Source organism: Olea europaea, chromosome 10 (assembly GCF_002742605.1).
Source record: "Olea europaea var. sylvestris chromosome 10, O_europaea_v1, whole genome shotgun sequence".
Lineage (NCBI taxonomy): Eukaryota > Viridiplantae > Streptophyta > Magnoliopsida > Lamiales > Oleaceae > Olea > Olea europaea.
The window spans coordinates 28,136,024-28,152,309 of NC_036246.1; the positions used below are offsets into that span (position 1 = coordinate 28,136,024).

The 16,286-nt window shown below is 35.7% G+C and overlaps 1 protein-coding gene and 1 long non-coding RNA gene across 2 annotated transcripts; both read left to right on the forward strand.

The window, feature by feature from the left end:
• The first annotated feature begins 1,927 nt into the window (after window positions 1-1,927).
• LOC111400487 (cytochrome P450 71A3-like) lies at window positions 1,928-4,794 on the forward strand. The gene is made up of 5 exons (XM_023027901.1): window positions 1,928-1,976; window positions 2,250-2,506; window positions 2,605-2,862; window positions 3,514-3,600; window positions 4,660-4,794. Exons 1-5 carry the CDS (start codon window positions 1,928-1,930, stop codon window positions 4,792-4,794), a joined length of 786 nt encoding a protein of 261 aa, XP_022883669.1.
• Window positions 4,795-5,850: 1,056 nt separating this feature from the next.
• LOC111401712 lies at window positions 5,851-13,908 on the forward strand. Its single transcript, XR_002704091.1, has 2 exons — window positions 5,851-6,312; window positions 13,359-13,908. It is a non-coding gene; the product is annotated as an uncharacterized LOC111401712 (long non-coding RNA).
• Window positions 13,909-16,286: the final 2,378 nt, after the last annotated feature.

Consider the following 16,286-nt stretch of genomic DNA (forward strand, 5'->3'; position numbering starts at 1 on the left):
AAATCTTCTGAATTTTTATTGCACTTAAATAATTTATTTTATTTTCAAAGTCTATCTATTCTGACAGGAGGAATTTTTCAAAGGGCTCATACATTGGTGGGGTCACATTTGAACTCTAAACATTTATCTATTCTTTTTAACTTGTTTGGGAGGTGTTTAATTTATAAAAAAAAAAAAAAAAAAAGAATTATCCACTCATTTCATGAAACTCACAAGTGTTACCCACTTATCCATAACTTTTTCTATTTATTTATAAATTAAACTGATTATAATCACTTCCCAAACATGAGTGAATCATTATTTAAATTTCATATTCAACTTGGTTGAGGCAATATTGATTTTTTTTTTACTTGTACACTTATTAAGTAGGTAACGGTGAGATTCAAGTCAAGATATTTGTGTGCTCCAATATCATGTTAATCTATTAGTCTAAAAGTTTTTGGCGTTATAAAGGGGATACTTATTTATTTAATTACTTTCTACAATATTAAATTGTTGCGGAAGTTCGCTCCAAAATCTTCAAAATTATGATTTTCAGGCTCGATTTCAGGTTACCTTTCTCTATCAAACAACCAATTCAAACGGCTCTGACCTACAACCAATATTCGACTAGGTTGTTCTCAATCTAACCCACGAAGAACAAGATATCGGTGTTGATTTTCCAGTTACTAAGGCACGAGAAAAACCAATGGATGAAGTCACAAAGAGCCAAAGATGCAAAGGTAGCCACTGGGTTTTTCTCCTCAATTCTAGACATGTTCTTTCTCCTTTCACGCATAAATTAGACACTAAAAATGGCTAGGGCAATACACCATATTTATAAATATAGGTTAGGCTTTAGTTGGATCAAAAACTGAGTTAAATGGGCCAAGATTCAAGAGCCATCCAATAGGTAAATGTGTGGACGTGACCAGCATTAATTTCTTAAGCTATATCCAACGATCTACGTTGTTTGCAATGCATGACATTATTATATGGCATCAATGGTTAAAAAATTATAAATAGAAGAACATAAGTTGATTATCTTGCAAATTTCCTTTGTTCGGCAAAAGAAAATGATTTCTTTTCAAAATTTGATAGTTCCTATTGCTTCCTTCATTTTTTTCATCTTCCTTTTCAAATGGTACTTTAATGCTGCTTCAACAGCTCAAAAAAGGTTACCTCCTTTTCCATCACAACTTCCTCTAATTGGAAATTTTCACCAACTCGGCTTATGCCCTCATTGCTCATTGCGAGCATTATCCAAACACCATGGTTCACCATGATACCAACACTTATTGTCTCCTCTGCAGATGCAGTTTGTGAGATCATGAAAAATCATGAAATGGTTTTCTTAAACATGCCTAAAATAAACTGTTAGGCAATTTGTTGTCAAACGACTCTCCGGGCTATGATGTAACCCTGGTTTTATCTATCATCAATTGGTCTTGACCATATGATTGATTTATATGTCGATACAATTATCGAGACAACCCAATCCACATTCCTATGGAACGTTAGAAGCAACCTATTGTTAATAGTGTTACTCACGGTTCGTCCCATTTTTTTGGAGGGCTATGGTATTAATTTGAAGCCCATTATTTTGAGGCAAGCCTTGTTTGGTCCACTAAATAAACCTAACCTAACTTACCTTTTTTGGTCACTTGCTTGGCTTATATTCTCGGCCTCCACGATGAAGAATGTTCCGTCTCTCTCTGTGACTGCTTCTCGGCTTCTCCTTTTTCATATGACCTTTGTGGTTTCTTGTGGGCATATTATTGTTCTTCATCTTGTCCAACTCTTCGTGAGTATATTGTAGCGATCGGAGGTGGGAATATAGGTGGTGGTTTTGGGCGTTGTCTCAACCTGTTGGTGGTGTCGATCTATTTGGCAAAACTGAGCCCGATTTACCTTGGTATTTGCTGGAACTTGACCCTACATAAACGTTATGGACAAAATTGTTTATGGCTGCAAGGACATAGCTTTTTCTCCTTATGGTGAGCACTGGAGGCAGGTGAGAACTTTATGTGTACTTATGCTATTGAGCAACGAAAGGATCCAATCTTTTAGCCATATAAGAGATGAAGAAACGTCCCCTATGATCGAGAAAATTAGACAGTTGCTCTTCTTCAACATCTTTGATAAACTTTGAGTAATCTTTTGGTGTCTCTTACTAGGGATTTTATGTATAGAGTGGCCCTGGGGAGGAATATAGTGACGGAGAAGAAAGCAATAAATTTGGTTTAATGTTGAAGTTGAGGCTTTGTTAGGCACTTTTAATCTAGGGGATTACATTCCGTCGCTTAAATGGTATAAACGTGTCGATGGTTTCAATGTCAGAGTAGAGAAACTGGCTAAACCGCTTGATGAATTTTTGGATGGTGCAGTTGAAGAACATAGATATAAAAAGAAAAGAAAGGCGGATGGCAACGACAGCACTGGCGAAGCAGATCATGTTGACATATTGCTTGAAATTCAGAGAGAAAACAAGGCTGGTTTCCCTTTTGGAACTGATACCATGAAAGCTGTAATATTTTTAAGAACCTCTGTATTTTGCTCATTCAGATTTCAGCAACACTGTGAAAATAATTTGGTTAGAATATAATCTTTTTCCTTGTTCGAAAGGACATGTTTGCTGCTGGGACTGGTACAACATATATTTCCTTAGAGTGGGAAGTGGCAGAGCTTTTAAAGCACCCGAAAACTATGGAGAAACTGCAGAATGAGGTGAGACAATTAGCCAGAAGCAAATTGGAGATAATAGAGGAAGATTTAGATAAAATCTCCTATATGAAGGCAGTGATCAAAGAGAATCTAAGACTACATCCTCCACTTCCATTACTGCTCCCACGAGAATCAACCCAAGACACTAAAATTTATGGGGTATGACATCAGAGTTGCCGAGTTGGAACACGAGTTATGATCAATGCTTGGGCAATTGCAAGAAACCCAACGGTGTCGGAAAATCCAGAAGAATTTCAACCAGAAATGTTTTGCAACACTGTAATAGACTTCAAATGGCTTAATTTTGCAATCGGTGTTGTGGGCCTTGCATTAGCAAAATTGATGTATAAATTTAACTTCACAATAGAAAAACATTTGGACATGATCAAGGCCTCTGGAGCTGCTGTCTACAAAAAGTTTCCTCTACTTGTGATCCCAAGGCCCCATTCTTGCTGATGCTTTCTGAGAGTGTCATCAACTATTCTCTCTTGCTCTCTAGAATTCTCTCTGAACGTCATGATAAAAGAATAAATTTATCTCATACTCCTTTGTACTTGGTTCTCAGACTTTGTTCGTTTACACTGAATATCATTGTTTAAAAGAGTTGTTTGAGTCTTAGGCCTCTAATCCCACCTTACTTTAGAATTTGAATAAATGCTTCAAACGGTTTGAACCTCGATTCAGGGCAGCTAAACTATTCGCTAGTTTGTCATATCGTTAACTTTTTATATTGATCTTAGCATTTCCAACTTTCTTTCAAAACTCAAAATGTTTTAGAGATTGTCTATTCTTTTTCCTGGCTTTACACAGGATAGAAAAGGGAAGGAGAAGAAACAAATGCTAGTGATGCAGACAAAAAAGAATCAGAAGAAACAAAAAGTGACAGAGAATGATAGGGTAATCAAATAAGCTGATGATTCCTAAATGACTCTTCTGGGTTTTACTTCTAGTAATATACAATAATTTCGTTATGTAATTACTAATTTAGGACCTTCTTATTGTTACTTTATTAAGGTATAGTTAAATAAGTACCTCTTTTTGTTTAAAATTTTGAAATATGCGCCATTTTTATTCCTATTGTCACTTACACCTAATTAATCAAATCCTAATTAAGTCCACGCCTAGTAGAAATTAACATCTAAATTTTATTTTTAATCAAACACAACAATTAATTTTAACTATATATTCCATGGGATTAACAATTTTTCAACTACACATTTCATCAACTTTTATCAAAATCCTCTAAAATTCTGATTTTAATCACCACCAAACAAGGGTTAAGATTGAAGCTAATTTAATATCCACCTAAGCTGCAACCAAGGCAGGAGAGTTATTGATTCCCACCTATCTGGAATGAATGAATAATATCAACTTAGTGATTTTGCGGTTTTGGAAATTACACCTATCCATGCTTCTTATATTCTCAATTCAAAAATTAGATTTGAAAATTTTTTTGCTCAAAAATCAAATAATTTAAACTTCTTAATAATATAAAATTTAATTTAATTCAACACCCATACCCACCTACGCTCAACCCCCACAAAACCCTGTTCATCTTTGTGCCATTTCATTTTTCTCTCACAATCGTCCCAACCGTATACTAGCACCGGCGATCATCACACAAGACAACAGGCACATCATCGATGACAGGTGCATAAGCGATCTGATTTGCTTCCTAATGGGGATCTCTCTCTCTCTCTCTCTCTCTCTCTCTCTCTCTCTCTCTCCTTGTCTTCTACGTCTGTCTCTATATTGGTGCGATTTGTTCAAGCGTTGTTGTCGCACTGTTGTTCACCTTTCATAGGCATTGCCGTGTGCGAGCGATGCTACTGATGGAATTGGTGGTGCACAGGCTATTGGTGGTACGTGGCAGTGCTAATGATATTGGTGGTTTGCAGTAACGTCAACAATGTAATTTTGTGTTGGTGTTGTGAGGTGGCGATAGTGGTGGTATAGTGTGGTGGTAATGTTTGTGGTGTTGTTGGCAACGACGGGGATAGCGGTGGCGGCGACGACAAGGGGGTGGAGATCTTTGTGGTGGCGACAACGGGAATGGTGAGGTGGCGGTGGAGTAGGACTGAAAGTTTGTGAACAATTATTTGAATATTATGATCAATTTGTGACTAAAAAATAATAAGTGACCTAAAAATATGTAATTGTGGCCAATTTATTCGATAATTTGTGACTGAATAATAATATGTGACTAATTAATTTAATAATTTGTGACTGTGAAATAACTTGAATTAGAAAATTTATTATTTGTGATCAATAAATAAATTGTGACTTATACAAATTTTGATTTGTTTTCGACGAAATTTTTGATTTGTGACATATAAAATTTTTCATTTGTGGTAGAGAAATAATTTATGACTAATTAATTCTATATTTGTGACCAAATGTATAAAATTGTGACTTTAATATATTTAATTAATAAAATATATTTTTAATTAATTATTTCATCAATAAAATTAATAATATATGATTTTTGAAAATTTAATACTTGTTTCTTAATTTTGAAATGGGTTATAGATAACCTCTTTGATATGAAATTTTCGTCCTTGGCTGAAATTAATTTTGAGGTTCTTTTGGGTCTTTTTAATAGGTTTGATAGTTTCAACGGTAAATTTGGACATTTTAAGTTTTAGGCCATGTTTTAACTTGTCTATAAAATTTAGGTTTGTCTGTTTTGCTCATTTATTAATCTATCCCTTTTGTTTGTAGTTATAATAGAATAGACTTTAGCCCATGTTTGGGGCATCTTCTAAAAATTCATTTTGTAAACTAATTTTCAACCCTACATTCTTCCAATAAAATAATCTTTTAATTAAACTCAAAACTTTTGAATACTTTTTGAAAATAAATAACGCAATAACCATATCCATGTTAAAAATATTTAGTGTGGAATATTCCTTCCCATCTATTTTCTCAATAAAAATCTGCGAATGATGAAAATACCCTCCCATTTCAATAAAGCAAAAGGAAAAGAAAAGAATTCAAGGAACTAATTACAACCATGGTCCCAAAAAATTCAAAAAAATATAAATTAGTCCAAAATAAATAATGAGAAAATAGCTTGCGAAGATTTATTTAGATGGCTTAAATAGATAGATAGTATAGTTGTTATCAGACACAAATTTAGGGCTGTTATCTTTTTAACGAAAAGAGCTCTCTCAATGAGCAGCATTTAGCTAAAGTTGACTTGATAAGAGAGCCTTTCTCTGTAACCATTTTTTTCTCTGTAGAACCTTTATTTGATTCCGTTACTTTGGTTTTTAAGGTTTAAATTTTGTCAAAGTCCTATAGTCAGATTTCTTCTCCCAGTTTGGTTGTATACTACAACAGAGGAGTTTGTGTTAGCTTCTGAAGTCTTTTGGATTTTGGTTAGTTTCCAATTTCACTTCGATTCTTAGTAAAACATAGGTACATCTTCCAGCAACTTCAACTTTTGTATTAAATTCACTAGAAAAAATCACTCTACCTGGGAGTTCTAGTTTGAATTATTTGTTACTGAAGAGGAGTTGTGGGCTCATATAGATGGATCTACTCTTGCTCCTACTAACTCTACACAATTGGCTCAACGGAGGGCAAGAGTGATGTCTTGGATTACAAGTTCTTGTGACCTTTTGATTGTTTTTAATTTACACGCTTATAAAACTGCTAAGACAATGTGGAAATACCATAAGAAGCATGAATACTTGTAAATTCATATATGAGCCATATGATGTTGAAAAAAGCCCTAATGCAGTGCCCTGTATAGTCCGTGCTTCCACCACTCGCAGCTTAATCCTTAACACATCCATCTGTGTTGATCTTATAAGATCACATTGGTGGAGTGTGCCACACAACCAAAATAGGTAATGCTGGAAGGAGTCATAGAAATCTCGAAGAGGGTTGAAAGTCTTGAGTCCTCTTGCAACTGCAAAGCTCCAAGTACTCGTCCTTTGAGAATAATAGAGATCATACAGTAAACTTTTCAGATAATATGTCTGGACACCATACAGATTTCCCTATGCCTTACATCATTCCTCTGAGTCTATATAAACTAGAAAATCAGTAGATGAGTGACAATGCGAATATGTCCACCCTTATATACTATCCTAAATAGTATGATCTCTGAAATTTCTGCCTGGCGCTCTCTTCGAATGTCATAGCTACTTGAAAAATACCCGTTGAAATGATGTCATGCCCGGGTGGAAATGTTATTGCCTGTGAAAAGGTGACCTAATGGTCTTGATCTAGGAATAACACTTACATTGGGAGCCCAAATGACATCTAATGTACCTCTGTATGACATATACTAGAATCAAATCTTACCAAAGTCTTTGGAGAAGAATAAGAGTGTGGTAGGAAGAATAGAGCTTCATAGTAATCAAAATGAGTCCTGAGGCCGTCTACCAAATCAGACTAGCTACCATGCTGATTTAGTAGCAAAGATACCATTTGATGTGTCCCTCAAGAAACTGAGGAATGGAGTCTCTGCACATAATGAATCACCCTGATATGCTCTGCCATATAGGTAGAAGAGTGTAATAATTGTCCAAAAACCCACCCAGTGCCATCAAAGAAGTCATGCAACCTTGTAGATGAGTGTTGCCTTTATGGAAATAAGGAGGCCCAAGTAGTATTTCCCATTCAACAATCATGCCAGAAGAATATCTAGTCGACTCTAAGATGATATGCAATATGTGGCTCAACTTATAGCTCAACCAACTTCAGCCTTTTCCCAGACAGGAGAGGCTGACGAAGAACTGCTACAAGTGATGGATGTGTTCCCAAGCAATATTTGCACAATAAGAACTGGGTCTAAAAAGATCTCTAAGACCAAAACAACCACCAAAGCTTTATGGAGAAAGTGTCCATCATGTTCTCTAATTTCTTAAAGCTTAGTCCATCCTCATTAGTTGGAAGGTGAATCTCTGTCTAATATAAACGATGCTCTTGATCCTTAGAATCCTATAGGAACTGTGCAAAGATGCTCCCCAATTCCTTTAGCACAGTCTTAGGGTTGCATAATCTAAAGAAGATAAAGTGGTATGGAGGATAGTAGAGATCTCAACAAAGTAATTCATCCCCCATAGGAAAGTAATCGAGATGCCCAGCCCAAAATCTTGTTCTTCACTTTCTGAATGAAGTCGTCGTACAGAAAGCTTCTCTTGGACCCCTTAAATAATGAAACCCCTAAATAAGTGAATGGCTGCTGCTGATGCGTAAACTTGTTCAAGAACACAAGTCTCTTGATCTGAATATCTGATGCTCGTCTAGGTAGTATACGATCGCTCTTATCTCTGTTCACAAATTGGCTAGAGACCCCAACGTTATGCTTCTAACAATCGAGGACCCTCCGATTGATAGACTATTTCTGATCATTGACAATGTTATCATATCATCAGTAAATGAGAGGTGTGAGACTAGAGTACTACCTCCATGTCGATAATGCATACTGGATAGGACTGGAACCTCTGAGTGAAGAGGTGTGAGAAATAGTTTGCAATGATAATGAACAAGAAAAGTGAGATGGGGTCAACCTGTCTACGACTGCGTGATGATGAGAAAAAATCACAGGACAATCATTTAGGAGTACCTAGAACATACACTTCTATATGTACTGCCTGATCCTATCAAATCATAACCGATCAAATCCAAATGCCTCAAGTATTATAACCCTCCAATCCATGTGATAGTATACCTTAGCCACATCGAGCTTTCACATAGTATTCCCTCATCACACTTTATTACCCAAAGTGTAAAGAAGCTCCAGAGTTAGCAACACTTTATCCCCAATAAGGCGACTAGGGATCAAACTACTCTATTGAGGAAAACTAATGTATTGTAATAGTGAACTCAATCTAGTGTTCAAAAGCTCTATGATAAGCTTATTGAACGCTGCACACAGGCTGATAGGTCTAAAATCCATTCATCTACTAACATTCTCCTTCTTCGGGAACAAGATAATAGAGATAATGGCGAAACCACAAAATAGGTGACCACCTTCAAAGAAATCATTAACTCCATTCTACACATCATCCTATACAATATCCCAATAACATTGGAAGACAATTATATAAGAATCCATTGAGGCTGGCAGTAGTGTTAGAATAAATATTGAAAATTTTTCCTGTATCATATAAATCAAAGAGGTTGATTTAATTCCATATTATCTGCATTCGTCAGTAGCCTGGGAAATATATCTAGGCGGATGGGATCCAGAGGCAATGAAGGAGTATATAATGAATCCTGATAAAATGAGATAGCTGAACTCTGAATGTTAGTAGAAGTAGATAGATCTTTTACTTCCTGAGTCCTAATAATCATGATACGAAATATTGTCCGATGTCCTTGAACCATTGCATTAAAATATCGACTGTCATGGTCACACCCAATGTGAACCCATATTTTGCTTTGAAAAGCCTTCCTCAACGGATAAAGTTCAGTTCAGATAAGCCTATGCATGATACAATAAATCACGATGCTCCATTGTACGGTCACTATCATAATCAACTTACGTCTGGTTGACCTTATCACTAGCTTCCCTTACTCTTTGGAATATATCTCCAAATATATGTCGATTCCACCAACAAAGTCCCTTTTTCAACTTGAAGAACTTTTCTTAGAGAATAGCCATCCCGTAAGATGAGTATAGAGTGAACAATTCTAAGGGATGAAGGTTGACAAATCATGATGCTTGGTCCAAACATTAAGGAATATAAAGGGTCTCGACCCCAAATCATTGTAAACTAAAGTTTTTAGTGCTAATCATGTTAAAAAAAACTAAACTGGCTGAGACAGGGCCCCTATTACCCACACCCGTCCCATACCCGCCTCGAAGCGAAATTCGCCGCCTAGTACCCGACCTGATTAAGCAGGTAATACCCATCCCATTCAGGGCAGGCCCCATAGGTATTGAATATGACAGGTATTTTTGCCATCTATATATTGTAAGGCCTCATTTGATAGCCATTTTTTTCAAAATGCGTTTTTCTCTCTCTTCTTTTCAACCACACATTTTTTATTAAAATAATATTATACGTAAATCAAAAACTTTTCCTTATTTATCAACCACATTTCACATCAATTTACTATTCTAAAATGCATTTTTACATAAAAATGCCTATCAAACATCCCCTAAGCTTTTAACAAAAAACTGCATCTGTAGAATTAATTAAAACTCTATCGAATCTTTCCATGATCCTGCCATTGGTTTGCCTATTGGTCCAAGTACACTGACTCTTCGAGAAACCAGCGTCCTCTGACCCACAATCTAACATCATATCAGAGAAAGCAATACCACTTCGATCACGAGTACAGTAGCCAATGCACTTTCCTTCTTGTACAATAATGTTAAAGTCTCCCCAAACTAACTAAGGATCATCTATAGCAACGAAGATATGGTAAAGACCCTCCCAGGAATCACTCCTAATAGTAACTTCACAGGAGGCATAGACGGGGCAGGCTAGTCTGGGATCTTCAACTCTAACGTGAAGGAACTGCGATTTTCATGAAGAACAGTAACAGTAGTCTCTACATTCCAAAACATTCATATCTTATTCGACTCTCTCTGAACTCCAGTATGGAAGAGCAAATAACATCGAATAAATGAAAACCTCTGCTTAAGAACAAAAGGCCTCCAAAATGACTAAAAGATATACCTGATGATGCTGAATAAGTCTCTTCAGATGTCTACAAGTAGTTACATTTCTCACATTCCATATGAAGACATTCATAAAGATAAAAAAATATGATGAGGTGTCCCATGATTGACTCCTAGTCACCCTCATTTAGATTAGGGTGTCAAAAGCTCGTAGGTATTTCTTCTATTCAAATGGGACAAATCCATCATCGTCTATCCTTCCAAGCATGCCAACCGAATCATCGGAAGAAGACCTATGGAATGGGCCCTATTGATAGACCTCAATATGTGCTGAACTCTCTGTGTCGGACTACTTTTAATGCAGAAAGGTAAAATATACCTTTATATTTTGTTGACAAATGGGAGAAGTAGTAGTAACATGTGCCATATTCTTACTTGGAGTCGGTCCTAGAATATGCGTAGCCCTGGTACCTGTGTCCTCTGAGTAATATGGTATCTATGGTCTTTGTACCCTAAAATCCGCTAAGAAATCATATATGAAGCATATGTAGGTTGACAACCTGTAGTGATGTCACTGCTTGAGTAACTATAGTATCGCAGAATGCAATACAGAGTTGATATGAAAAGTAACTATGCTAGTAACTGGCTGTGTTGTACTAACTGTGGAGGACACGGCTAAAGTAACTAATTGAATTTGAGCATGTGTAATAGTAGTGGCAAATGGAACAATAGTAACTGCAGATGGTGCTAGTGGATGAGTAGATTGAATTTGAACATCTGAAGTGCTAGTGAAATGTTGTATCCTCCGATCTCTTCAAATTGGGACCTATCTATTTGGAGGCTCAAAAATTACCTCATTCATTTTACCCTTGTCCTTGGCCAACATTGCAATAGGCCTAGTGGCAGGATGAACTGATATAGTAGTAATGATTAGTGCGATATGATTTATTGAAGTAGCAGGCGATAGTGCAGAACGTCACCCGATCATACAGTGTCCATCAAGGTGACCGAAATGCCTCTATCGAAAGTAGTAATATGGTATCTTATCATTTAATAAGCTCTACCAATATCCACCTTTTTTCCCTCTCCATCCAAATTCTATCAGATAGCTTACAGTCCAGATTTACCTTTATGCATACCCATGCCTTACTAAGCCATCGTAGATTAAATGTCGCCTCATCAATGTGAAGTGAAACTCCAATAGCCTTGGCTAAGGCAAACAAAATGCTCTCCACTCGAAAGTGAATGGGAAACAAAGAAAATGAAACCCAAACGGCAAAAATGGAGGTCTCATTCTGTAGCCTAAAACTTGGTGTCCATTTGATAACTCATATTGGACATCCATCAATATACCAAGTGGGTTGAGGAATAACCTAAAATCCTTGTGCTCCAAATGAATCAAAATGTGCATAGCATCTATGAGGCTTATCATGTAATCACCACAAAATCCGAATTTTATGAAACTTTCGTATACCTTAATTATGGAATGTTTACGGTTGAAAATTTTACCAACAAGTGTAAACTTGTATGGCACAGAAAGAAGCTCCTCATCGTCCTTAGTAAATAATACAATAGGCTCACTCTGATATATGTATGGCTCCTTAGAGACAAGCCGCTGATTAGTGGAGTCTTGGGTGGCTTGTAAGACTGGAGGAAATGAGTTTCTCTAGCTTCGCTGAGCCTAAGAGACAATTGGTTTGCCAAAAAGGACAGCAACATATAATTTCTTACCCTGAGCATATGATGGTTGAGCACCTAGTGCAGGTGAGAACAACCGCAACACCTCACAGAGCTAGATGTGGTGGTACTAGGTGTCAGGGATGGTCATCATGGAAGGACTTTAAGTTGGTCTATTGTTTCTACATTTTTCCAATCTTAATTATATTGCTTTACCTTTCTCTACAGTTAATAATAAAAGTGACATGTGGCATAAATGTTTGGTTCATCCTCACTCTTTTGTATTTGTCTCATTCTTAAACTCTAGTTTATTGGACCATAAAAACAACTTTTCAGCTTCTAACTCAGTTTTCTTGGATTCTTCTACAAGTTAGGAAAGAATAAAACTCTTTCTTTTCATGTTATGGGTAATTGTGTAGTAAAATATTTTGATATTGTTCATAGTGATATTAGGGGGATTACTCGTGTTCTTTTTCATGCACATTATAAATATTTTGTGACATTTATTGATGATTATAGCAGATTTACTGGGATTTATTTTCTTCATTCTAAGTTCAAAGTACTTTATGGTTTTTAGACCACTCTAACATACATAAGACTCAATTTTCTGCTATTATCAAGGCGTTGTGATCTAATTTTGGGGGAATATATTATCATATTTTTCAAGATTTTTTGCTTCAAAAGGCATTATCTCCCAGTATTCTAGTCCGTATGCACCACACAAAATGGGGGTGACTGAACAAAAAAATAGACCTCTCTTGGATGTTGTTCGTATATTACTACTTGAGTTTTCTATTCTACCTAGATTTTGGTTGGAGACATTATCTATGGCAGTCTATCTCATTAATAGACTGTGTTCTTAGGCATTAAATCTAGACTCTATTTTCCCTTGTATAACTAGTATCCTGCCTATCATAATTTGCATAACTTTGGTCGTGTTTGTTTAGTCCATCTGCTTGCTCATGAGCATCACAAACTTTCTGCTCAATCTATTAAATGTGTTTTTATGAGTTATAGTAATTGTTGATAACTTCTAACAGACTTTGCATTTTTTGAAATGTCGTTTTCCTTGAAAATCAATTTTTCATTCCAATTTTTGTTAAGTTTTTACTTGCAGGTTATATTCTTCATCATTTTGATTATATACCTTCATCTCCCAAATGATTCAACATGGATTTGTGTCTACTGGACATCATCAATTGCCACTCTTTCCCCATCCAAATCCACATATGATCCTACTTTAACACCTAATACTCTTCCGATATTCGATACTACTTTGACTGTACACAAAAGATCCACTCGTATCTCACATCCTTCTACATGGTATGATTTTTATACATCATTTCTCATTATGTTGTCTTCTATTACGATTCCGTCTTATTACTCACAGGCTATTAAACATGAGCGTCGATAGCAAATACGAGAAGAACTTTGAGCTCTTTAGGAAAATCAAACATGGGATCTTGTCTTATGTCTATCTACAGCTAAGCATATTGCTTTTAAATTGGTTTACTCAGTTAAACTTCATTCTGAATGTATATTTTTACAAGACTGGTGGTTGCCCTATGGAATCGACAGTACTATGGGGTGGACTATGAGAAGACATTTCCCCATGGCAAAAATGACTATTGTACGTACCCTTATTTCAATTTCTACTTCATAGGGTTGGCCATTTCACTAGATGGATGTCAAAGAAAAAATAAAAAAATTCATGGTGATCTCAAGGAGGACATTTATATAATCCCACCTTCTGGATTTTTTTCCCTTCTACGTCTGATGTATATAGATTGAAGTGATCATTGTATGACTTGAAAGAGGCCCCCTGTGTATTGTTTGAGAAGTTTTGATCTACCTTGCTCTACTTTACCTCTGTACAGAGTCAATATGACTACTATTTGTTTTTTTCGCAAAACTTCTAAAGGTGTTGTCCTTTTTTGGTATATGTTTGATGATATTATTATCATGTGGATGAATCTTTTACTAATTACTCAACTTCAGCAGCATCTTCACTACTCTTTTCATATGAAGGATCTAGGCCAACTAACCTACTTCTTGGGTTTGGAAATTCGTAGTGATCTTTCTTGCAATTTTTTACATCAACATAAGTATACACGAAATTTAATTACTTTAGCCTGACTTCAGGATTCCTCACTAGTTGATATCCCTCTAAAAGTGAATGTTAAGTAACATAGAGGAAATAGAGATCTCATTTCTGATCCTACTATTTTTCATCAACTAGTTGGCAGCTTAAACTACTCGACCATCACTCAACCATAAATTTCTCTTTTTGTTCAATACATTAGTTAGTTTTTGCAAGCTCCATGCCACCTACACTTAGCTATTTTGTGGCATATTATTTGCTATCTTCAAGGTTCTCCCAGTCATTATCTACTATTTCTAGTTGGTTTTCCTATCTACCTTATTGGTTTCATTGATGCTAATTAGGTAAGTTATCCTAATACTCGTTGCTATGTTACAGGTTGGTGTATGTTTCTTGGAACTTATTTGCTTTCTTGAAAGAGTAAGAAACAAGACCGTATTTCAAAATCTTGACTGCTGCTTGTTCTGAAATTACTTGGCTTTGAGGATTATTTGTTGAGCTTGGTTTTCTTTAGTCGAGTTCTACTCCACTTCATACTAATAACACAATCTCCATTCAGATTACTATGGACCCTCTTTATCATGAATGTACCAAGAATATTGAAGTGGATTGTTATTGTATTAGAGAAGCTGTAGATATTCGGCTCATCTCTTTTCCACATGTCTCCACTGGTTTACAGATTGTCGATATATTCGTCAAAATGTTAACTCAACAACATCATCTTGTTGCCAAATTGATGCTTTTGGATCCACCATTCTCAATTTGAGAAGGATGTCATTACAGTAAGCATCTAGGCAGTTATGTTGTATACTATCTATGATATATTATTTCTATTTGTTCCTGTAATAGTTGTACATTAGGTTTATTTAGTTTCCTTGTATAGATTTATTTAGATGTCTTACATAGATAAATAATATAGTTATTATATATTTAATCAAGCACAAATTCGAGGCTCTTTTCTTTTAATGAAATAAGCTTTCTCAATGAGCAGTATTCTGCCAAAGTTGACATGGTATCAAAGTGTTTCTCTGTAGCCATATTTTTTTCTCAGTAGAACCCTTTATTTGGTTCCTTGGCATTCATTATTACTATTTGAATTTTTTCAAAGTCCTGCTATTATCAATTTTCTGAGTATTAGTCATGTCGCTTGCTAGGTAAATATTGTCTAAGCAATCACCCCATGTTATCATCTATTTCATATTCCACTTTACCAGTTTGGTGAAAATTAAAGCTGATTACTCCATCGATATAGACATAGCATTGTAGCTAGGTCCTAGTCATATATTTTTTTAGACGGAGAAATTTTACTTGTGTAACCTTTTTTCATACAAACATTAGTTTCTTTTATGGTGATGGCTAAGACATTGATCGCCTATTATAGGTTTTTCCACTTGTATGGCCTAGTAGATTAAGAGCCTGCCAATTTACTTTGATGTTCTTGATCATATCCTATGAAAGGATACATTGGATGGTAAATTTTCTACCAAATCTACCTAGTAACTTTTTAGCTCAAGCTTCTCACCTCAAGATATCTTTTGCATGATCCAGAGCTTCATTATTCCTAGAAAGATTGTTTAGGTCATTGAGCAAGGCTTTCTTCCAGTTGATGTTTTGATCCGCGGCAATTAGGGTTCTATTTTGCCTCTCGATGTTAGTATTTCTCAGAGATTGAGACTATTTCACACTTATTCATAGGCAATGGTATTTCATACCAAATATGGTGCCATTTCTAACATCTATCCTAAGTCCTTTCGATACAACGAAGGATTTTAGTATCATTTTCAAAGTTAGCAATTTTCAAAAAAGTTTGTTTAGTATCATCTTCGTACTGTCGTTTCTCTGTTGATTCTTTGGTTTTTATGGAGTACGAATGATGATGTGAAGTACAATGGGATTGCGATGGAGCCTTGGAGGATCATTTAGCAGGCCTATTACATTATGTCATTTATTTAGGTTTGAGCACTGATAAGAAGACTTGAATATCATCTCTATTTTTTGTATTCCTCTCACTCATCCCATGCATTTCCCTCATAATTTAGTTTCCTGGAATACTCCATCCATGAGATCTTACAAGATCAACATCAATAGGCACATCAAGGGCTACATTTCTAGTAGTAGGGGTATCATTTGAATCAATCTAGCTATTGTATCCATGCATTTTCCTCATCTTATGTCTATAGTCCTATACTTGAGTCTAACCCATGATCCATTCTTAAT